This window comes from Rhea pennata, chromosome 2, assembly GCF_028389875.1.
Source record: "Rhea pennata isolate bPtePen1 chromosome 2, bPtePen1.pri, whole genome shotgun sequence".
NCBI lineage: Eukaryota > Metazoa > Chordata > Aves > Rheiformes > Rheidae > Rhea > Rhea pennata.
In genome coordinates this window covers 122470281-122495943 of record NC_084664.1, presented here as the reverse complement: position 1 = coordinate 122495943, position 25663 = coordinate 122470281, and the positions used below count along the sequence as shown (strand labels likewise).

At 38.1% G+C, this 25663-nt stretch overlaps 1 protein-coding gene across 1 annotated transcript in view; it reads left to right on the top strand.

Moving 5' to 3' along the window:
* Positions 1–18250: 18250 nt before the first annotated feature.
* CRISPLD1 (cysteine rich secretory protein LCCL domain containing 1) overlaps positions 18251–25663 on the top strand; it is a 36128-nt gene continuing 28715 nt past the window's right edge. The window contains exons 1-2 of the mRNA XM_062568176.1: positions 18251–18306; positions 19675–19997. Of these exons, the coding sequence (XP_062424160.1) occupies positions 19740–19997 (258 nt within the window). The 5' untranslated portion in view covers positions 18251–18306; positions 19675–19739. The remainder of the gene's footprint in view (positions 18307–19674; positions 19998–25663) is intronic.

Here is a 25663-nt window from a genome sequence, read left to right as displayed (position 1 = left end):
TTGATAAGTTCAAGCATTATAAAAGAGCTAACGTGTTCTCTTAGGTTCACTGACTTCATTCACAGCAGTGAAAGTATGTGCTTGCACTTTTTTGAATGCCTAGGAGCACATTAAAAGCACTAGGGGAAAAACCTTGGATCTTAGTTGATGCCTAAATTGCTGCAGACTGAAGCTGGATCAGGTAGAAATTTCAGGATCACGCTGGAGTGATGACTGGTACTTACAGGATATGCTTATTATCTCTGTTTGAAGCTGTGGGGAAGAACTTTGTTCAGGCTTCACTTTTATACTACGTGACGATGAATCAGCTGGAGCTCAAACAAAAAGAGAGATGGAAATAACCCTATTCATTTAGTAGATGATCAATATGCAAATGATGTATATAGCTACGTAAGTTGAATGCTGTATCAGTATTATTTTAAATACATGTTACAGATTCTTGGTGTTGCTAGAAAACAGAAAGATATCTGACTATTGGCCCAGGTACCATAACTGCTGCTGGCTATAAAGGTCTTTGAGCTGTTTTTTGTTGTTGGTGGTGGTTTTGGTGGTGTGTTTTTGTGTTTTTTTCATGAGTGAATTCTAACATTTTCTTCTAATTTTAGAGAATCTAGCTATGCACAAATTCAGAGTGAGTGGGATCTTTACAGGTTGAGAAAAAAAAAACATGTAAAATCAGTGAGGTATGTCTCCATGAATGTAACAGAATATTAAAAAGTAATTAGTTTGTTTATACACGGATTAAAAAATCCTAGTTGCAACAGCAAATGAGGAAATTTGTTTAAGGAATGCCACCGAGCCTGTTGTCTGATAGTTCTGCTAAAGGCAAGCAAAAAATATTTTCAAAACTTATACAATCTTGAATTTGTACTTGCAGTTTTATTAAGAAATTAACAAATAGGTTGATAATCTGTATGAAGTTTACTGGCACTGTTATAGTCTTGCACCATTGAACCTTTTGTAAATAATAGCTCAATGGTTTATTTTAGTGTAGTGCATTGCCTCCTTGCAAAGACAGAAAAAGTAATATTTTCCTGTGTGCTTTATTAGTGATAGATAACAATGTGAAATAACAAGTGAAATGTAATATCTACCTATATATTCCTTCTTTAGTTTTTGAAATTTCTAAGTTTTCCCTTATACAACAAAATAGCTTTTCAAATTAGCAGAATAAGGGAATCAAACACCAAAATAATACATGAAACAGTTATTTTTATAATCATAAATAAAAACAACAGAAGAAGAGAAATAATGACCAAAGCCTTTATCAAGCTAGTGAGCTCTTTCTTAAATGTACTTTCCTCTTCTCCTGGCCCAAAAGTTCTTCATGTGGATAGGACAAGGATGTAGTAAGAAATCTTTTTTTTTTTTTTTTTTTTTTTTTTGGTATTGAAATGTGGCTTATAGTACTTCCCTGAAAAGCATATCATGAACTGTAAATGGACAAAATAGTAACAAAAATGAACAAAATCCATTCGTGCAGAGTGCCTTTACATACTGAAAGCTGCAGTGGAGAAAAGGTGAGAAAACAATAGTCATAGGCTTGTAAACTTGCTACTCTTTACTGGTACCAACAGATAGTAATGCAAATTTGAAAATAGACCCCTGAATAAAACCCTTGAATAAAAAGAAAATATGCATAGGCTGCATTAGACAGAAAAAGAGGCCACCGAGTATGCTCTTAAAAACCTTCAAAGTTGTTTGAGACTCATTTATCCGATTTTCTCCTTGCATTTGCCTTCTGTGATGTCTATCTCATCAGACTCTGTGTAGTGTCAGTGAGAGATCAATAGATCTTCTGTCATGCTCCATAGTAGCACATCCAAAAATGCTGTCTGGCCTGCTCTGTCATCTAGCAATAATTTCATCTGAGATATAGTCCCTCAGTACGAGGGATGATGTAATGCTATACCATGTGTGATGCTATATACAGCCAAAGGATTTACCACTTTGGGCACTGTGTTCACCTGATTGTACCGATATATGACCTAGTGTGTGCAGCTTTATACACAGGGCTTCCGGGACATTGGGTGTAGCATCAATAAGGGCAACTACTTCCCAGGAAACTGTTTTCTTACATATTGCAACTAAATGAAATGTATCATCTTAATATTCACTTTTTGGCACTAGTTTGGAGCTAATCTCAATAAACTGAAAGGGTCATCTTACAATGCAACATTACAATATTTTAGCCATTGAGATATCACTGCTACTTTTTGTGGAACGCTGGTGAAAATATGTTCATGCTTATATTTAACACTTTTAGCATCTGAAAAGTCTATTTTTTCAATGTAGAAAGTTTTTTGTATGTGAGTCCTTATTTCATGAATGCTAGTTTTGTGGTTGTGCCACTGTGGGACTGTGGCTGCAGTGGTGGTTACTGTTTGTCTTCACTGCCAAGAGTGTCTTTTTTACCACTTATACAAGCAGCCTGATGTTGTGGTGGGGCTAGCAGCCAAAGGCTAGCATTTAAAATCCCAAATACAGAAGGCAATTCTGTGCAACTGCTTCTTAACATATTAACCTATAATTAGTCAAGAGCCAATAAACTAAGGAAGAGGAGAAGCTTGAAACAGAGCATTGAGTCAGATGGAAAAGATAGTTCACAATTTCAATAACCTTTCTGAAAAAGTTCATCTATCCCTTCATGCAGGCACTGAAAACTTCTATTTTGTAAATCATTTTTTCCCATCTATGCCAATTTGCTAGTATATTTCAACAATATTCAACAACTTTCTACTAGCATGAGCTACTTTTATGTTTCACTCTACAGCCTATTTTGTTTTGAATTAGAGTTACAAAGCTGCTGATAGAACTTGTGTTAAATGTCTAGGTGGCAAAAAGGCATACTCCCTGTTCCAAATATGTCTCCTAAGGTTATATTGCAGCTTTTCTGAAAACGAGAGATTTTTACTTGGAAATTACCTTGTGTGTGCTCTTTCTTTTTTGACTGATGTGCCAGTAAGCCACAGGGAATCTGGTAGCCACTGGAGTCAGTAGATTATCAGTAGCTATGCAACAGATGTCTTACTATTAAGTCTTCTTATACCCCTGTTCTAGGTCATATGATTCAAGTCAAGAAAAAATGTAGCAAACCCTTGCCAGTACTCTTTTGTATTATGGCTTTATGAAGAATCAGAAATAAACTAAATTTTATCAACTCTGTCTGGAAGAAATCATGTTGCTTGAATTACTCAGAAAACTGAAGGAAGTACATGGAATGAGGTGCTTTCACATTTCACTCGTGAAGTATTGTCTGAAGGAAATTGTAGAAATTAAAATCCTCTACTATTGCTTATGATGACAGGCCCAAAAGCATGCAAAATTTGTCAACTGGCAGTGAGAAATTCCATGCCAAATTACAAATAAAATAAAATAAAATAAAAAAGCTAGTGTTCACTTTGTGTTCGCTTTAAACTATTACTTGGTGAAGGCACCTTTACAAGAAATGTAGCAACCAGGAGAAGTGTGGATGGAAGTGCATAGTTTGTAGATAACAGAAGTCGGGGTGGCACCAGGAAACTGCTCAATGCAAATGTGGCTAAAACAAGAACTACGATTAAAGTACCTCTGTAAATACTTTTGTTCATGAAAGAAAACACATTTGTTCATGAAAGAAAATCCAAATTCCAGGTTTGACCATTTGATATTATGTTAGAAATGTCTATTCTGAGGCTGTCATTTTAATTACATAATTACATAATTACAAATGGATCATTTATTGTATTACTGATAACTAAGACTAAAAAAGATTATTGAAAGAAATTATGCTTTTGTGTGGATAGTGAAAATTATGCTTCCTCAATGAACACATTAATAAGTAATGAAAGGATATAATACAGTTTAACTAAAAAGAAGACAGAAGGACAATATAAAAAAAAGACAAGCAGCACTAACTAATAAATGAGAATGAAATGTGTTATTTATCACTCCAAGAAGGAACAGTGACATGCAGACACAAGAGTGTGTTACTTATTGTGAACCACAAACTAAAATATAGTTATTACCTGGAGAACAATATTCTTATTTTATTTGTGAAGGGAAGATGATGCAAAATCAGAATTCTATGTTAAATTACTTAAAAATGCCAAAATGCATAACCAGAATCTATAAACATTGTTTTCAGATAATTTCAATGAATTATCAAAAAATAGATTTGCAAAAGAGTGTGAAAATAATCACAAATATATGGGAAAAACACAGTGATGATTCCATGGTCAGATAACAAGCTAAGCTTGTTTCATAACAGAAAATTCTGTCATCTTGTTACTGTTTTCAAAAACAAGTTTTTTGCAAGATTCACAAGATGATTTGATATTATATAGCTTGAGAGTGATTCTAGATGAAAGATCCAGGAACAAAATTCCTCTTCCACTCTTAGACACGGTCAAACTTTAAGGAAGAAGAAGAGAGAGACGGACAGACAGACAGACAAAGTCTGTTAAACACAACATCCAGTGTTTCAAACACAGAATTCAGCTTATATTGTCTTTTCTGCAGCCAGATGAGAAACTGAGGAACAGGGACTCGATAGAGAAGACAATTATCATGACATCGGGAAGTGATTGCTGTTGTGAGATACAGTATTATCTGTCAGAATATCTCTATCCCCCCCTGCATACTATGAAACTTTTATTTCTGTTCTATTAATTATTTTTAACAGTGATATTTAATTGGTATCATACTGCAGTACATTTTGAAGAGTGAAGAGAGAAATACATAGAAGTAAGAAAATACTGACCCTTGTCATTTAAAATCAAACCTTTTGTAAAAAAATCCATCTAACAGGACTTAATTGTGTTCTACTCTTACTATAATATGGTATTTATAGCCAGAGAGGACAAGTTTTCCTGAGTCTAGTGCACTGGCATTAGCCTTAACTACCATCTCAGGTTAGTGGAGCAAGAGGGTGAGACAGTGGAGGGAAGACGATAAAAGCAAGGAAAATAAAGAGAAATAGCGAAGCGTTGAAGAAAGTGAGATACTGAAGCAAATACAGTTCCTGTTCCAAGAATGAAAGGAAAAGAACAATGTAGGTAAAAAGACCACAGGAAAGAAGGGTTCAAGATCAAAAGAGGAAGAGAAAGCTATGAATCATAGAATCATAGAATCAGTAAGTTTGGAAGGGACCTCTGGAGATCATCTAGTCCAGCCTCCCTGATCAGCAGGGTCACCTACAGCATATGTTAGACAGGGTTGCGTCCAGGCAGGCCTTGAAGATCTCCAGAGAAGGAGACTCCACCACCTCTCAGGGCAACCTAGTCCAGTGCTCCATCACTCTCACGGGGAAGAAATTCCCCCTCACGTTCAGGCAGAACTTCCTGTGCTTCAATTTCTGCCCATTGCCTCTTGTCCTGTCACACGGGACAACGGAAAAGAGTGTAGAAAAGAGATTGAGAAAAATCATTCTGTCAGGCAATGAACAGCAGGGACAATCTTGTGACAAACAAATTGTGGAAAAAGTTTTTAAACAGCTAACTGGAAAAAAATCATGAATTTGATAAAGGATGGTTGTTAGTGCACAAAATACAGAGCATAGTATTAAGTCCTGCACAAAAAAAAAAAAAAAAAAAAAAAAAAAAGTTGAATAAATTCCAGGTAAATTTAGTGAATTCCTAATATTCAGTCACTGATATGTAACTGTTCATGGATTATTTGAATGAGCCTTCTAGAACTGCTCCTAAATGTAGCAGTCTTGGTTACGAACTGTTTTAGGCACCATCAAGAATAAGTGGTTGTTTACCAGATCTGAAATGTCAGCTGACCTTCTTGAGATTTCCCCCTGGACAACAGGATAGCCTCCACTCAGAAGCAGGCATGTGCATCTTGCCTTGACTTGTGTTATCAAATGTAGCATCAGATTATGGAAATGCTGAATGGCCACATGTCTAAGGCCTGGAAGATATTTCGAAGGCATGGAGGTATTTCCGAGAACTGACAGAGATACTGCCTTGAAAACAGCAACCTGGTGAGGTATATGGCAACTGGATAATCAGCTGGATACAGGAATTATGAAATAGAGCAGAAATATTTTCACTTGGATGTTCTGGATTACTCTTCTTCACATGGAAAAATTTTCATTATGTTTTAAGATTCTTACTAGAAAAAAAAGCTTTAAAATGTGATGGACTTTGCCCTTTAGTCCCCTTGGGGAGATCATTACAAACCTTACAGATCCCAAGCCATCTTTTCTGTAATTAATCTTGCCTCCTTTATGTGTCATTGTCCCTTAGGCTGTCTTAAAAGTTGGAAAAAAAAATGCTTTCCTAGCATTTTTTAAAGAAACATATTATTTATTATACATCTGGAAATAATGCATTATATAGCTTTCTTAGAGCATTTTTTTCTAACATATGTTTGGGGAATCTGAGAAATTTCCGTTATCACGATTAGTTAATTATAGATGTGATTCTTACTAATAGGTCATTTTTCAAAACCTTATCGTATGTCACTGAATGGGTGGTCCTAATATCAGGAAGTGATTGTGAAGGGGAAATGTGGCTGAGGGGAAAAGGTATGTATGGTAAAAATGTGCCCAGTGTCAGGTAGGTCACCACATTAATGTTGTGTGATTTCTATTATTATAATTCTGAATATATGATATGCTATCATTTAGGCACAGAATTCAGTTGTAAATTCATGTATATGTAATATTTAGTAGAAAAATGCCACAATACATGGATAATATATGTCATCCACAGGTTTTCACCAAAACCACAAGGATTATGTTTCACAATCTTCTCCAAAAAATATTTTAACCTCAGAAAAATTCTCACTGAGAAATATTTACCCCAGGCATAAGCACCGTTTAATAATACATCCCTAGTATGCACCCTGGTAGCTTTGTATAAGTGGCAGTATATTCCTATTTTATTAATTATTTTTCAGAGTGCTATGTTGATATGTTTTATTTAAGCCAATGTGTTCTTATCAGATCCATTACAGAGTAAATTACAAAAAACAAATATTCAGATGGCAAAACTTTACCTTCGTAATGCTAGATTAGTTTTTGAGGAGACGAGAAATTATGTGCTATTTCATTACAGCAATAACAAGCACTAGCAGGGAACACAAACATGACAGTATTTTGATTTGCTAACTGCAATGTACAAGCTTTCTTTAGTAATTGAGGGATAGTACTGAATCAGTAAGATTTGCACAGAGGAAACTGGAGGAAATCAAAATCTCCCCTTTCTAGCCATGAAGTGGAATACAGGGAAGTTACAGGTCTTTCATTAGCGACAATAGAAGTAGATAGTGATCTCATGTACTACTCCCATGTAGTATTTTGAGACTGACATAACTGCTCATCTCAATGACCCTAGAAGTTACATCTCCACACTCTCCTTTGCATCCTTTCTGATGCATTAAAAAAAAAAAGAAAAATAGAAAAAAGTAAAAACCTTGTAGTTGCCTGCCCTCCCCCGCAAGATCCAGACTGTAGTTCCAACAGCTCTGCTGCATTTTGGACATTTCACAGTTTCCCTATAGTCAGTCAGTGTATTTCTTTCATGGCACAACACGATTAAAATGAATCCACATCAGATTCCTTTTCCAAAGAAAGCAAACTTTGAGTAAACTTTGCAGCCTTCACTTTCTTCACTAAATTTCGTAGTATCTTCAGGAGGACTAAGTCACAAAAAAACATATATATTATTAAATTTATTCTTCTTTCAGTCATGTACAATACTGCTGGAAAGATGCCAAGATCCCAAAGCTCTCATCCTCATCAGCAAAGACTTCTCTCTTTTCTCCCCCTTTCTAAGGCAAGAAAAAGCTTTCGTGTAAAAATATTGCGATCTACATTTCTGAAACTCTCTTGTTTGCATATTTAAATATTGCTTCTTTAGGAAAAACAGGCACTGGCACCAGTGTAAGAATGTATATTTTAATACTTGCGCACATACAGATATCAATCTGTTTAAAGCAAGACGTTGAAGGACACGCACACACAATTGGCACAAAAGGAAAGCTGACCTTTCAGTATTTACCCTGGTGGTGTTTTCCATGGCACCTACCTGGCTGACATTGGCGACACTGTTTCAGCAAGTGCCAATAGACCTTGCAAATCTGAAAGCTTCTTTGCAAAACGTTTACTAGACTGCTTGCTTGAACATCCTTTTTCTGGGCCCCCACATTCTGCAAGTAATTAATTACGCTTTATAGCATAAGTATTCAGAAAACAGATTGGTGTTTTGATGAGTATAACATGTACTCCTTTAAACACATTACTCCTTCAAAGTAGCAACTTAACTCCTCACATACCCTACTACTGTTGCTATAGCTGTGTGGGTTTGTCATGCAATATAGCAGCTACGGATGCAGCATATTCCCTGACTCTTGGCAGAAGATCTCTGTTTTACTGTGGGTTAGAGGAAGGAGAGAGCTGCAGAGCAGCAGGTTATGGAAGACTGGCAAAATGGGAGAGAGTCCTGGTAAAAAGTTTCTCTAATAAACCTCCTCTTATATTTTCTAACCACCAGGATACCCATACTGATGCCAAATACAGGATTTGTTCAAGCATAATCTGTGCTACATAATTTAAAAAAGGTATATAAACGGTATATTTATTTGGAAATATCTATACAATCATTTTGTGACGTGAAGTAGGAAGTTAGAGAATTATAAAGGGGATTATGTTCTGAGGTGGAGATGAGTCTGAGGTCCCAGTATGAGGCAGGTAAGCACATGCAGTAACAAAGCCAAAGAGGTTTGAGATAAAGGGCTCATCTTGCTGTGAGAGGGTGGGTATGTGTGGGTCTGGTTGCTTGTCCGTGGAAAGGCACAGCAGAAGCATGGAGGAAGGGGGAGTTCAAGACTAGGACAGGAGGAAGTGGGGAGGAGAAACTGGTGCTCAGCTGACCTCATTCAATCAACGTTTAAGGCTCTGAAGTTTAAAGAAGAAAAGAGGGGTGAAGAACACTCCCTGCATTGCACACAACCAGGCACAGAGCTGGAAGCTGTGGCTGGTGATGGCAGTCCACCACTGTCCTGGTATCCCTACAACAGGCAGAATCACCAGCTTTGCTGTTTTATAATCATATTCTTCTCTCCTTGATGCAATCAAATGTGTCACATGGAAAGGCTCACAAAGCCTTCATTGCCTCAGAAAAGGTACTACGTGAGAGACCCTTGCCTGATACTGGAAGACAATTTACCCACTGTGAGGAATGCGTATTTAGAGGTGCTAACAGTCAAGGCTACACACTGAATTGCAAATGACTGGCAAATAAGCTATTAATTAAAAGAGAAATTGATTCAATCTTGTGGGGTTTAAGGAGAAATAAGATTCTCTCAAGGTTTCTTCTGAGCACTCTTTTTGAACAGCTAAAGGCAGTATTCTAATTTTCAAATTATCCAACCCTATAATTAAAGTTGCATTTTTGCCACAAATTTTAAAATATTAATGAAACTTGAACAAGTCTGGCCAAAGTGCTGCTGGCAAAATATAGAAATATGCTAATGAGCACCTTCTTCAAAGATCTACTTATGAAAAGGCCATATTCCAACTGACAAAGTTCATAGGTTTAGTTGTCCTTTGTAATTCTAATTAAATCTTCCTTTATGAATCAATTTTAAAACCATTTATTCCTTTCATGAGGTAGTTGAATCACACATTAAATTAAATTTATCTGTGAATTCACGGGAAATATAATAATAATAAAAAGTAATAATCTTAATGTCTTTGTTTTAAATATTGTGCTGATTTTTGCTATCCAGAATGAGTTACTATTGAAAATTTAGGTGGTATGCAGGATGACAGAAATTAATTCTTAATAAATTGATCACAATTGTCTTTACTGATATAATTTATAACAATTCTGTTCTTTCATAACAGGATATGCGTAATTTCTGCAAAAGAAAAAAGAATTACTAACAACATATAATAGAAAGATTAGAATGCTCTGACACAGAATATAGCCAACTTATGTTAATCAGAATTAAATATTCTTACTGATTTCTGAATAGTACTGTGTTCTGAGTGTCCCAGTTGGACTATCAGTATATGGGGAATGGTAATATAACCTGATCTTTAGGCTGTGTTTTCATGAGATGCTAAAGGACTCCTAGAGTCAAATTAAATAGTAACAGCTACATAATACAAATTATCCTGTCTGATCTATATCCCTGTGCCATTCAATTTGCTCAGGAAAAATAATGGACTAACTTTGTCAGAAATTATACTGGATTATCTAATACTCATCTATGCTCTAGACCTAGTAGCTGCTTCATAGGCACTTTCAGCAGTACCTCTGATGTTCCTTTGGCTTCTGATCCTAGGGGTGCAGCTGCTCCCCATATTCCTTAAAAGTGTCAGTGCTGAGCTTCCTCTTCATCTAGGGAAATGCCACTAGGATCATTAGGATCATGGCATCTCTGTCTGGTCTTGCCTAAATTAAAACGACATAGGGTTCAGTTAAAGTAAGACCCAAGACATTTAAGTACTCTTTGATGTATGTCATTCTGTATTCTACTGTGGATTACAATATCTAACATTTGTACTTGTGCAGAAGTGCTGGATGTACTAGATATCTAGAGAAAAGCCTGCTGTGAAAGAGCTACTCACAAGCAGCAGCATGAAACAGTGTGGTATGCTGGAAATACTGATGAAGATGGTTCAGTATAGGCACCTGAGTATGTTTTGCAAATGAAGATGCTCTACCAACGTCACTGTCAGCTCGGTTTGTTTTTCTGTTCCAGTCATGATAAGCTTGATATACATGAGGAAGTGGATCTTCCTTCTGTACCTCTAAACTTCAGCTTGACACAGTTTTTATGACCCAGTGTTATGTGGGTCAGTTCAGAAGCTGAGTCCAAGACAGAATCACAGGTAGGGAAGAGGATGTCCCAGGGTGAAACAAAGTTTCCTAGGTCAAGATCACTCTGAAGCCAGGCAAGATGTCTGAAGTTCTCTGATATGATATTCTGTAGGGAACTGAATAAAGAAAAGGAGCAGCCTACATAGAAGCCTATGTAGAAGCAGCCTATATAAACGCAGGTCTATAGGTCCTGTTTGGTGTGTATTTGATTTATGAAACAAATGCATTCATAAAGAGGACACAGCCTGGCCCTAGACTTTCTGTCAGTAAGATTGTCAAACACTTTGGCATTGCATTTGCTCCTTTCTAGCTCTGGGGCCATGGCAGTGATACTTCACATACTTCCCCTCCCTCTCCTCAGCTTACTTGTAACAGCTCTGAACTAGAGGGATTTGGATCGCTAACCTGACACAAGTTTTACATAATTCACAGCACCGGCCATGCCACTTCTGTGCAACTCACACCAATACTGAGATGCTTCCTCTAGCAGAGAAAAGACCTTCCAGGTTCAAGGGGTAGTGGTGCTGCTGCATTGAGGAGTTCACCTGAAATTTCACTTTGCCACCATCTGCCTTAGCGCAGCTGTGTCGAATAAAGCAGGTAAACATCAGTACAAGTTAATGGCATCAAATCTGGTATGAAATGATCTCTGCCTTCCTTTCAGTCAGCAAAATGCACATTTCACATACAGCAACCGCCAGTCTGAAATTTTCTGGCAATATAACAACTCCAGTCTAGAGTTAATGGCTTCTGGATGACCACAGTAAGCATCTTCACACTCAGTGAAGCAAGAGCTCAGCACAGACGACTGTATCATTCCCCACCAAGCGAGGATCACTTCATCTTTGTAGGTGATGTACTGTCACCAGTCATTGCTCTTATGTGTCCAGATGCCTTCAAAAGGGAAGAGAGATGGACACACTGCAGACTTTGTCACTAGTAAAACATATTAGGCTGATACTTGCAGGCATGTGATTCAGCTATCATATGATTGCCTCTAAGAAGCAACGGTCACACTGGAAATCTACAAAGTTTTACAAAACTCTCATCACCATGATTGAACAAATACATTTATGGACAAATGCACACTTTCCTTTCCTTCTCCTTTCAAATGAGAGTAAACTGAGGAGTCTGAGGCTAGCAGATGGGGCTGTGGAGATCACTGGTCCCTGCATTGTGGGGGCAACATACCCCACGACAAACTCAGGTGACAGGACAAGGCCGCTCCTTCTTTCCTGGCTGGCCACTGCTGGCATGCAGGTCAGCCTGCAAGAGAGGTCAGACTGCAGAAAGTGGCCAGGCTCACATATGCTCCCTAAACGGCCTCTCTGTTGCTGATGTTAGAGCACTGGGCTGAATGAACCATTGATCTGACCAAGCAGGGCAAATCTTATGCTATTAGTTCACTCCTACAATTCAAAGATTAAAACAAGTCACCATGCTTAAACATTCAGAAATAAAATAAAATCACACTTTTAACTACCTAAACTTTATAACATCTCAGTGATTCTGTTTTTGTGACATACAGCTAAGACAAGCCATCAGGATGTTTGCACAGATGAAATCCTCTCCCTGGGGGGAAAAAAAAATCTCTTCATCCCACAGATCATTTTCATTGACAAGGACTTTGGTCTTAGTCTAAAGACATGCTTGTCCATAGGTTCCCATTTTCAAGTATCTTTTCCCCTTTTCTTATTGCTTACTGTAGTTCATATGTTAACAAAGATGCTACTTTTTAGCACTGACTCATCTCACCTCAAAAATGTGATACAGCTAAGTCAAGACATTTCTTTTGCAGAGAGTAAGCAAGGTATTAATTACACTCACAAAATCAAACAACAGCAGAGAACCATTACGATTTTTATACTTTTAAGCCACTATAAAGTTAAATGCTCTATTCTCACTGGCAGAGAGGGATTTACCCTTAGTTTTCTTCCTCAACCTGTAGTTTAAATGATTCATACATATAAATTTTTAATTAAACTGTCAGCCACTTTTTATGTTAAAAACAGAAAACTATGTGGTTTATCATGAGCTTTTGTTCAAAAGTTATCATAACAATATCTACTTATCTTGGAGTAAAAGTGGATTAGGGGAAAAATGCCCCAATCCAGTCTCTATAACACTCCATGACCACAAAAGCAACATTTTATCCAGTTAAATTGTTTTATGGTGCAGATAGCTGGATACAATAAAAAACACCGCCTCAGTTCTCAGTCCTATTCCAAATCGATCAGCAATAAAGGGACTTGGAACAAAGTGTTTTTGAGACAGGACTGCAAACACTGTGCTTAAGGCTTTAATTGGTCGGAGCTGTTTGGTTATATGTGTTGAGGCAGAAAAAAAACGAGCATGCTCATAACAAAGACCAGAGGAAAATGAGAGAAGCAGATGGCCGTGAGCTTCGGAATGAGGAAAGACAGAAGGCCAAATCTGCAAGAAGATTAAAGGCACCACATACCTGCCCCAATTAGTACTTTATTTCAAATACATTAAAGGTAAATATGGGTTCTCAGTGTGATTTCATTTTTCCAGAAGTGTGCTTATCACTGGGTTCAAAAGCATTCCTACACATATTCCTGGCTGAAAGAGTGCTTAATTATTTTTTGAAAGAGAAGTGTCAGACTAATATACAGGGTAGGGAAGTTAATCAGGCACATTTAGTCTCAAATCTTTTTAGAGGGGGGAGAACTTCATATATTTAAGCAAATTAACCAGTTTTGTAATAAATAACTTCTCAGAAATCAGGAGAATTTCCTGTATCTTTCATCTAATATGTATCTTTAATGTAACTTAAGTCATGACATTTTTCTTCTTAATGATAGCTTGCCTCCTGCATATTCCAGTTCCCCAGTGGCCTGTAGCTTTGACATTTCACCACTGATTAAAATCTTCCTCTGATTTCATAATATTTAATATAATTGCCGGTAACTTTTGTTCATTGTTGATCTTGGCCAAAATTAAACTAAAAACCAAGCTGTTCTTAATCTCAGTTAGAAGCAAAGTAGAAGCTTCTCTAAGAAGAAATAATTGATTTCAGTCACTCTCAATAGGCAAGAGTGACTCTTTCACAATAAATACAATGGTAATAAAATTGTAATTCTGTCCTCATGCAATCATTGCATTCAGTTCTAAACTTTTTTTTAAACTAGTAACATGGAAGGAGAATCTTCATGATAACTATTTATAATTTAAGTATAGTAAGTTATGTTCAAATAATTAATCTAGAAACCACTTTGCAACCTCATTTCTTGTGTATCATATATCTTTATAACCCAGTTTAAATTTGACTGGTTCATTTACTTTCTAAAAGACATTTATGAATACTTTTTCAGGAGCTTGTGTGAAATAGCTGATGAAGTTGGTGCAAAGTTCTGCCAATATTTCTTGCATCACAGTGATGGATAATACATGATAATGGAAAGTGGCTCCTTTTACCAAAGCCCAGGAACTGTGAAGTGTTCTGAGTATTTTTGTTAAGAGATGCTCTTTCAAATATTTTTCAAGTTTCTCTTAGACACAATGAGAAATCGTGATCCTATTCATGAGCTCTGCTGGTGAAATACCAAAATCAATGAATATATCAATTATCCTTACTATGCTATAATGTCTGAAGATGACCAACTTTTGGATGAGCAGCAGGTTGTGCGAACTATACTAGAGAATGCATAGTGATGCTTGTTGATAAAAGAAAATGCCTTGAAATGCCAGCTGGGACATGTAAAATGCCCAGGTACTTGTGTGGTTTCTGACAGTCATGTTGTGGAAACTTTAGACATCTTTTTAACCTGGTAAAGTGGCCGTAGAAAAATATGTGTCATCAAATTTTTGTGGAGTTTTGTCTCTGAATCACCAATACAGTTGTGCTCCTTCAGAATAAAACAGCTCCCAAAGTCCTCAGCAATGGACATGGCCAAGACATTTTCAGGTGAAAAAAAACCCATATATCAAAATATCTTGCAACACTGGAATAATTTTGTTTTGGACAAAGCTTTTCCACCACACAATGGGAGCACAAATACTGCCACCAGGTTTGCTTTACTTCTTTCACTGGTCTTGCCAGAGGCCTTTGTGACAGTTTTTAGAACCTGACTAGAAACTGTAGAGGCAGTTTGGGCAAAAGCTTAAATAACGATTTGAGCCTTCATTTCAACCACCGATCTATAGATGAATATATTTGCTTTCTCTAGCCCTATGTATATCTAATTATAAAACAGAGCAGATTCAACAGGTCACCAAAAGCAAAATCAAATCAGTCTGCTCCACAGCATGGTGGGAAAGGTATTCTGCAAAGGAGCATTTAGGAGCCTGCTCCGCCACATTAGGCAAATATTGAAATAGGGCAGACACATGTCCTGAAAAGTCTCAGGCTTGGCCATCTTTGTGGAAATCTGGAACAGTTTGCAGTGTTGTAGGGATAGGGTGAAACAGGGTGCCTGCTTTAAGAAATTCACGGGAACTTAAGTACCTGATGGCAGGCTGGTGACATAGGCACGTGGTCTGCCTGATGCTTTAGGTACTTGGTAGATTTTGAGGTGAAAAAATGTTCCTATGAATCTTAGTTCCCTACAGGACCAGGCAAAAAACCAGTGTCTTTGTGGATCTTGCTGCCTGAATTTTGGGGAAAAAAAAGTGGCAGTTAGATACCAAGTCTCTTTGTTAATCAGATATTTTTATAATCATTATTTTATGTGAATGCAGTGCTGTGATACTGCAATGGCAAGTACCAAACCAGTCAGTATAGTATCTGAGTATGTTTATAATCAACAGAAAGATAGCCTGGATTTTGCTTCTTCTGCCAGTTCTGAGTTAAAATCTCAGCTTTTATAATTTAGTAGATTTGCTACATATGTGTTTATATGTATTAGAGACTTTATCTTTCCTACTTGGTGGTGTCACTGTTCCTTAACACAGTTCTCCACACTTGGGGGCCCTGTGTATTATTACTATTAGGAAAACAAATTGATGAAGTAAAATATCTTTCATTCAATCCTTTGTTTATTTACAATGACTGCTGGAGTCCTGTCTTCTCAAATCCAGGAAGACTTCAACTGCAGAAGACTTTCTTTCCTTCAAACTTTGAACCATATTTTAGCTAAAGTTTAGACTAAAAATCGTACTTTCTGGGATTTTCTCCATGCCTTACCGCTGGTGCTTGTCCAGCAGGTGCCCTCTTACTGATTTCTTTCAGGTCATTTCTTTTTTGTTTTTGCTACTCACTCAGAAAAGAGATAATGAATCTGTGAGTCTGTATATGTCCCACATGTGCCTTTGGGAAGGGAGGATATTCAGCTTTCATTTCAGTAGATGTAATGATGCTTTACTATTAGTATAACAATTTTAAATTATGGATGGCAGTTGCAAACTCAGTGCCAGAGGTTTACGCCAATCCAGAATAACACAACACAAGAAAATGGTCTCCCTTTCCTTACAAGCTGATCAAGACAACAGATTCAGGCAATTACATTTATGGATACACAAAATTAGTGGATAGGTCAAAATCTCATTTGTCAAAGTCACAACATTTTTATGTGGTCACAAATCATAGAGCCATAAATGAAATAGAAACAGCACAGTCACAGAGTGTAAGGGGTTTATTCACTTGCTGATAAATTAACTGACAAAAAAAAAAAAAAAAAATCAGCTGGCATGAGGTCTGTCTGTCTTTGTCATAGTATTGAATCTAAAACCTGCATGATAATATGATAAGGTCTTCAATTTGCCAAAGCCCAAATATGATCAAATGGTTTCTAAAAAGTATGATGATACTCAAAATGAAACATGCAAGACGTTTGTTATATATTCTATTTCAAGCTTAGCGAGTGCCCAGTACTGACGTAAGGGGGGGGCAGCTAAAGTGCTTTACAATGATTGATGGGAACCCCATAAATAACCTTACTCCTTTATTTTTTTTAATTTGTTGGTTGTGATAATTTGCAACATTAAACTACTATAAAAATAATTCCTTTTTTCCTGCTATTTTCTAATGAAATCACTTGGGGCAATCCAAAGAATAAATGACTTGGTATGACACATACTCCTCATCAAGTGGTGATAATGAAGTTGTGCTCTGTGTATATAGAGGCTACATCTTGACCTCCAGAGGTATAACGAAGCTGTAAGTACATCTAGCAAGATAAATGGGATGTGAGTATCACAAAAACACAGATCTGGCTTGTAGAGTCTATCAAGTTCTTCTAATTTTTGGTTTCCTTCCTCTTCCCTCAAACTCTTTTGGAAGAACAGAAATCAGTTATAGTCCATCCTTCCGTACCAAAAAGGACAGACGTTAAGGCATCTGGTACATAAACCCCAAAAGAGCTTATAGCCAGTATGCATATCAAGCTGCACAATGGCATTTTGCCTTAAACCTCAGATATCACAGTTTTGCTAGGAAAAAAAAAAAGTTTAGTTGATGATACTTCAGTGCAAAAATCTGTACCTCAGCATTGCAAAAGAAAAGTCATAAAGAGGAATCTATGTGGAGCCCAACAATTCTGTGTATTATGGTGAATAACCATAACACCTTGCAACACAGAGTTGTTTCATAGCGGTTAGGAAAATTATAGCCAAAACTGAGAAAGAAGGAGTACAAAAAGAAGCAGTGGGTTACTTGCAGGACATTGTTTCTTATGGGAAGTTTCTCATTTTGAAGTATTTACAGAGCTTATGTCTGGACCCAGCCAAATTCTGATGAATTTTAATCTGAGTCTCAGTTTCTGAAAATGAAAAGATAACAAACATTTGAAAGTTGGCACAACAGTCCTATGAAGACTGCAATCTGCTCGAGCGTATTACCTGTTAGTACCACATTATACTAAATAAGTGAAATATTGTCCTTATCATAGAATCATGAGGTTGGAAGGGATCTCTGGAGATCATCTAGTCTAACCCTCAGCATAGCCCACACATGTATTGAACCCGCAACCTTGAGCATTAGTGACACTGTGCTCTAGCCAACTGAGCTAAACCTGCCCCCAATCAGTCTGCTTAAATAGATTTAGACTATGAGACTTGATGCAAATATAATGCAAAAGTACATATCTGACTCTCAGTCTTGTCAGAAACAGAAATGAGCAGTTACAAGTTTTTGAATTCTACTTCTTGAAGAGAAATCTCAGGCAGTTGGTCTGAATCCACAATAAAATTCCTGTCCTGTTACCTCTTGCCACATTCATGTGTCCTGAGCTTTTGCAGAGCACATGTGTGAGCAACCAGCCTTTCCGTTTTGCTTTACGGCAGCAGGAGCAGACTGGCTTAGCATCCCTTCCCAGCTATCAGCAGATGGAGATGGCAGGGCGTAGGGCCCCGTCTTGTCCCGCTTTGGGCACTTGTAGGATCGAGCCCCGAGTCTGGCCGGATGCAGAAGTCCTGGCTGAGGTTTTGCTGCCCCCGGGATGCTCCGCGGTCTGAAGCCGCGCTACAGGGTGGGGGCGCCCGCGGCACCGCGGCGATGCCCGCTGTCCCCTCTCGCCCAGGTGAGGAGGTGAGGACGGGCGCTCGGGGCGGCGCGGCGCGGGGCGCGGGCGCGGAGCGGAGCGCGGCCCGCCCCGGCGGGGTGCCGGGGGGTGGTGTGCGCGCACGTCACCGCCGCCCGCGATAAAGGCCCGCCGGGGAGGCAGGCAGGCAGGCCGGCCGGGACGGAGGCGCACGGAGCGGCTCGGCTCGGCTCGGCTCGGCTCGGGGCGGCGCGGCAGCCGGCAGCGCGCATCAGCGGCACCTCGCCCGGCCGGCCCCGCGCGCCCGCGCACGGGCCCTCCCGCCCTCCCGCACGACCGCGGCCGCGGCCGGGCTGCGCCGCGCCAGCCGCCGCGCCGCGCCGAGCGAGCACGGAGGGCGGCGGAGCGCGGCGGGCCCCGCGGCAGCACGGCCGCCGCCGGCGGACGGTAAGGAAGGGCTCTGGCGGCGCCGCCGGCATCCCGCGCCCGCGGAGCCGGCCCGCGGGGGCTCCGGCGGCGGAGCGCTCGCTCGGGGCTGGCGTCCCGGCGCGCCGAAGGGCGGCTGGGCCGGGGCCGCGGCGCGGCCCCCCGCTCCCGGCTGGTGCCGGCGGCGCTGCCGGCAGAGTCCTTTTCTGCCCCCTTTCCGTCTTTTTGTTTCGCTCTGCGCGGCTGGATGTGGTGGTGTGGCGGTATGAATGCGTTGTGACCCGGAGTGAGGAAGCCCGCAGGCTTTCCTAGCGATAAGCGCTCAGGCATGTAGTAGTAGGTCTTGGAATAGTCTGCTCTTGCTGGTACTACTTTTCAAAAGAGTTCACTGTGCTTTTCTTTGTTCAGTAAAAGGAATAGCCCCATCTCTTCTCCCTCCCCTCCCATTTGTTTGACAGAGTTGAATACTTTTAGTAGGTACTTGGAAATCATGGAACAAAAGCACTTTCTTAATCAAAATCATATTTTCAAATGCACCAAGAGTGTATATTTCAGACTAACTTTCTTGTGTTCTTCAGTTCACATTTAGGCATTGAATGCAAGGCTTTTAGCTTGATTTTTTTTTTTTTCCATAAATACCAGTACTGGAAAACTATATCTAAAGTCTAATCTTCCTTAATGCCCGGCTCCTTTTAAGTACACATGAAAAGCATGCTTTCTTGTAGGCAGCCACTGAAGTGGGCATGCCAATGTACTTTATAAAGCCACTTAAATGATCCTAGGTTCATGAGGCTGAAGACAAGCTATCTTTCAAAAACCACAGCATACATTTATTAGTGTAAAGTACGTGTAGCATCCTAGTCTGTATCCCGAAAGAAAACACTGGCAAACTCTCTACCCACTACAGTTTGACTTTTGTTGCTCAGCAGATTCATGTGTGCCAGTACTTCAACCTCAAAATTACATTGCTCTCTCTTATGCCTTTACAGCTAACAGACCTGGAAGAAAGACTTTGTCTTGGAGCTAACTCCTGAGCATTTTGAGATCATTCATCATGAAGTATGTAGTACAGAAATGGCTCAGAGTAACTACTTTGCTATTCATAGCTCAAGCAGTTTCTTCAATGATTCTTCCCAATGCCACACTCTTAGAGGAACTTTTGGAAAAGTACATGGATGAAGATGGTGAGTGGTGGATCGCCAAGCAGAGAGGGAAAAGGGCTATCACAGACAGTGATATGCAAAGTATCTTGGATCTTCATAATAAATTACGGGGTCAGGTGTATCCACCAGCTTCCAATATGGAATATATGGTAAGGAAAATTGTTAGTGACATCCAGAAAGAAATGTTCATAGAGTAGTTATTGTCATTTTATAAATCAGCATACTTTCAGTTTTAGGTTGCTTGTTTTCTCATTTAAAGCACTTGTTACTTGTTTGCCTCTTTCTCATCCTCTTTTTTTCTTTTTAACAGCACAAGGTAAACTGTGAGATAAAAATTGCCTGTTTGTGGATCAAGTGTCATATTCTACTGGTATTAATGGGTTTATCTGTGATAGCTGTCCTGAATGGAAAGGTCGTCTTCTGTATGAGAGGCCAATTTGCAAAAGTGGATTATTCATTATAGTTGATTATTATTTTAAGAAGTTACCGTTTAAGAAATTTCAAAATAATGTAGATTCTCTCCCAAGCTTTCTAGGCTGGATGGAATTTCTGAGCAAAAAGAGGCTTCTATAGTGAGAAAGTCTTCTATTTAAGTTGGCATGTGCTACTAGACTGGAGTCCTGTATGTTTCTAATAATGTGATACATAATTTCTATTTATGCTTTTACTTTAAGAAATCTCTATTTTTGATATGTTATTTGGACGTTTAAACCTCACCTGTTCTTGAATTTCAATTTTGTACCATAGTTCAAGGTCTCTTTACCAATTAGATCAAATCAGGTATGCTAAAACTTTGTCATTAGGGCTTTTAGGAAGATTTGACAAGAATGAAAATCTTTTTTTTTTTTTTCATTCTTGCTTCTGCAGAAAAGCTTAAATCTAGTTCCTGTGTTGGTACTGTGTTTATTTCTCCACATATCAGAGAAATATCATTACTATAGGAAGGATTGGTAACACCAAATATTGTACAGGTTTCCTTATACCTTCCATTGGAAGATGATAACAGATGATCCTACTAACACATTTGAAGATGTAACTATCTATCCTGGCTTGGAGTGATTTCTCTCTCCATGTGGAGGTGTGATTGAACAGAGCATGTGTGTCCTGGAAACAAAGGCAATTTAACTTAAATTAGCCAAAATGAACGTTACAATATCAGGCTAAGAGCAGTCAGAGAATTAGTTACCTCATCTCATCTCCAAACAGTGTCAACAATATCTTAAACCCCTTTAACTATTTCAGTTATGGCTGTATCTTTAAATTTTACTTACTACTGTGACATTTTCAAACCTTTCTGTAATACTACACTTTTGTTCCCAGTATTTTATTCAGGTTGATCTTTTTTCTGGAAAACTTGAGCCAAAGCTTTCCAACCTTTTTGTAAAATGAAAATAAGGAAGAATATGTTGTTTTCTTGAGTTAAAATACTGCAGAACTTTTCCTTGAGATTCCGCAAAAGGATAACTTTGATTTTTAGTTACATACCTGTTTCCATTCCTAAGATACGGAAAATGGAATTTGGAAGTACTAATTAGAGTTAGATTTTTAGGAGCTGTATTCTTCAGAGATTTCTTCTGCAGTGCATGCACTTTGGCCTAGACCGTGCTAGGTTTGTATTTGGGAGCAAGGATTTTCTTTATTTCTTTCTTTATTTATTTCCCTTTCTTTTTTTTTTCTTTTTTCCCCATCTGCTCCCCAATGGCCCTTGCCACTTGTACTCTGGAGCATGGAAATGAGATATCCTTAGGGAGAAAGAGTGGGGAAACAGCAGCAGAGTGGGACCGGCAGCTTTTAGGAGAGAGCAGGACTGAATGTTGGCAAGAGTATCCTGAGGGATTAGGGACTGCATTGGTGGGACCTTCAATAGTCCAGAAATACTGGCAAAAACCTTGTGCTATGGCCACAGACCTGCCAGGATAAGCTGTCCTTTGTGCTACTAAAACCATTTATTGGAAATAGAGCTAGGTCTATTTGTGAAAGTTAAATTTTCTCAAACTTACTGAATCTGAGTGTAAGCGTTCAAAGTTCAGGCACCCAACTGATATACTTACCTTTTTATAAGTCTATCATATAGGTTAAGAAAAAGTTTAAAATCTCCAAGTGTACTTGGAACCGGGAGAAAACATCTGGGGACTGCATGTCTCTCATTACACTATTTGTATGTTACAACTAAGCTAATCTGACAGCTGGCTCTGGCTGAAGAGGTTGGCACTACTTCTCTGTCTCAACCGCTGGCTGCATGCCTCTGTCCCTCTCAAACCACTGGCACTTCTCTGAGTTGATGATGACATTGATTCAAGTACTTAAAGAATCATTTTTTTGGGGGGGGGGAGGAGGGGAGATAGTTAACTTTCTGCCAGTTTGGGTCCTGGGACTGCCTCTCAGCATAGCTGACTCTGAGCACCAGTGCTAATAAAAGGAAGAGGGGAGGAATACATAGCTAAGGAGTAGGGAAAGAAGAACCACACTTTGGACAGGAGCTGTTGGATATATTGCCTTACTTACAATTTCCAGCCTTACCTTTGAGGGAACCACAGGGCTGAGGCAGCATTCTCGATTTAAGCTGTAATGAATACATTAGTATTCAGAAGAAAAATGGAACTGTGTGGATATTGAAAAGAATAAATCATAACATGATATTCCATGCCATATGGCATGTTAAAATTTTCATTTGTGTTCAGTCATAAGGAGATGCAGTGATACAAAATAATATCTGTGTGATGATACTGTAGTACAGATATTCTGTGGTTCCTTTGCATGCCCTTAATTGAAGTTGGCCTCCAGCATTTAAGATCTTGATTCTGTTAAAAAAAAAAGAAGATAAATTGCTGATTTTCTGTACTGCTGTAAATCCTCCCCTTATGACATGAAGAAGAAAAGATAGCAGCTTATTACTGTTGAGAAACCTGAAGTTACTAACTGTAGTAAGATTCACTGTAGAGATGTCTGATCAACAGAACATTCTCGTGGCTGTCTGCCTGAATTTACTGCATCAAAAGTTCATCTTCCCAAATATTTTGTCCCTGGCGGCAATCAGTAGTGGATTCCTGGGTAAGAGAGTAAGATTAGAGAATGCAAACAGAGAAACTTCTGCAGGGAGGCCTACCAGCTTTCAGAAAAATCAATTGAAGGACTTCCTAAATCTGCAGTTGAACTTTTGTGCTGAATAGTCCCAGTTGGGACTTCTATGAATCTAAATACTATGTGTCTTCTATGAGTTTATATTCTTTGCATATTCAAGTTGCCATGTTCTATAACAATGTGGAAAAGGTACTTTTTTTTCCTTTAAAGCCGTTCTTTTATTTGATACTACGTTTTTCTTTATTGTGAGAAATAATGCAAAATTCTCACATATTTATATTTTTTTACTTTTCACAATTTTGTAGCCTTCTAGCATATGTCAATAGTCACCTCTTTTTCAGCTGAGGAGACCTGCTCTTCTAACCTGAAAACTGTTTCGTCTGAAAAGCTCTTCTATTTTGTTGTCCTTCTCTATCTGCTATGGTTCTACTGTGTTCTTGTTAGTTCGAAGGGAACACAACTGATGGTTTGGTGTATTGTAGATTTATAGTTTTATTTTTTTAATATTCTTTTGTTCTCTTTCTAATAATTCTTAACATTCTTTTGCTTGTGACCATGAATAAACTAAAGTTGACATTTTCAAAGAGCTCTTCAGTGTTCTTTCTACTGTGCTGATGGGTCATTTCCAGCTTCCTACTGTGTATGATAGTTGGCGGTAATCTCCTGTACTCGTTACTTTGCATGTATTAACATGGAATGTTATCTACCATTTTGTCTACCTATCCGGTATTACAGAATCTTTATTTTCATATCTTTAGCTACCTTAAATGACTTAATACTATCAATAAGCATTGTCACCCAACTTACATTCCCCTGTGTGGGGATGTTATGAAGAAGCTGCTGTACTCTTGTGTACAGCAGAAGACCAAGGATGTATATTTCTGGAAATTTGAAAATATAATTGTATATTCTTAAGTTATTTTCTGTCTTTTCATGATCTTTTCCTTTATGTCAAGATGACTTTTATTTTTATTTATTTTTTCCCCTCTTCCTGGCATTGCTGATCATGGAAAGGCAAAGACCTGTCCATTAAGACATAAAGGCAAGGCCTTGATTTGCCATACATTTGTCAACATATGTAATAGTCTTGAAATATGTAAGAAAGTATTTCTGTGATCAAAATACTGATTTGGCAAATCACCAATTTTAGACACTACTTAGAGCCTTACACACATGACTGTCATTAATATTACCCTGAAATAAGACATGAAGTGTCATATAAGAAAAACTCTTACCTGAAATAAACAGTGGTAAATCAGAAAATAAGTACATTGGTTTGTTGTTCAGACTAGATTGACACAGAAGGCCTTATTCTACTTTCTTCAATTAGAAAGGTTTATTTATTATTGCATTATTAATAAATTATTACTAAATTCTAAAGTGTTGATAAAACTCAAAATACTTTATTTAGGCACCTTAATCCTACAACTTTCTAATCTTTTGATCTTTTTAATTTCATTTTCTGTAAGTATTACTTGTGTATCGTGGACTAACTTTTCAAAATCATTATGTTTTATGATAATTTTAATGGTAACATTGCACATTAACAAATTTGAACAAGTTCATGAGAACTGAGATTTTTTTTTTCTTGTCATGATTGACACTTTAAAAATATTCTTAAAAATATGAAAAATGGAATGGAAAATGGTTAGTTCCTTTATGTTTTAAACAACTGTACGCTGCAAATTACAAAGTATCCACATGGAATAAAATCTGCAATTTTGATTACTGAATTTATCATGAATTCTATTTTAAATCTTATTATTTTTTCCTTGAATTCATAGAAAAAGATATATTTTTCTAAGCGCATAAATGAGTCAAATAGCTCATGTGAGATTCTCATTCTATGCATGTACCTTGGCTGTACTGAAAAGTGTTTTAAGTTCCTAACTTGAGAAATAGCAACCTATTTCAATCTGGTATTTCTTGGCACCTGGCCACATACTATGTTTTGTAATTACCATAATTGGAGAACATCAGTGTCCTCTAGGGCAAGTAAATCTTATCTTTATTTGTCTTTTTATGGTCAGATCCTGCCTGTATATGCTGGAGATATCATCACAAAGCCTCTATCTTGCTTCTAAAAAGATTTATTTTGCAAACCTTATGAAAGAAATAAAATCTTATAAAGATGTGCTTTTTTTTTTCTTTAAGTTCAGGCTGGAGTCATTTATTTGGTATAGCTGCATGGTTTCTATGTAATTTTATATCTGTGCATCTCACAGTAGTATTGCATTTGTATTTTATTAACAGGGGTAAAAAATATACTTCTTCTTACTTTCTGTTGATATTTTACCTCTGAAGGTCTTATCTTTCTGAAAACTTTAGTAGTGATAAGTGATGAGATCTGATACCATACCATTCATTTCTAAACTGTGACTGACTCCTGGCTTGCATGAGGCCTCACAGTTTGGTGGCAAGAAGGCTTGCCACTCTCAGTAACTTCATGAGGACTTCAAAAGACGAAAAATAAGAAAGAAGGACTGTAAATACTTTGGGGGTCTGAATAATCTTGTGTGTTGGTCCAGTTTCTCAGTTACAGTTTTTTGAATTCTTCCTCAGGGAAATTCATCCTATATTTGAATACAGATCAGTGGACTTCTGATCGTATGAACTCACAGTTATTGCATGGATGAGAATAAACCATTATTCATGTGATCATAGTGACTGAATAGGGATTGAAATAAATTTTCAGCCATTGTGTGCTGCTTTATATCGTACAATCTGCATAAGT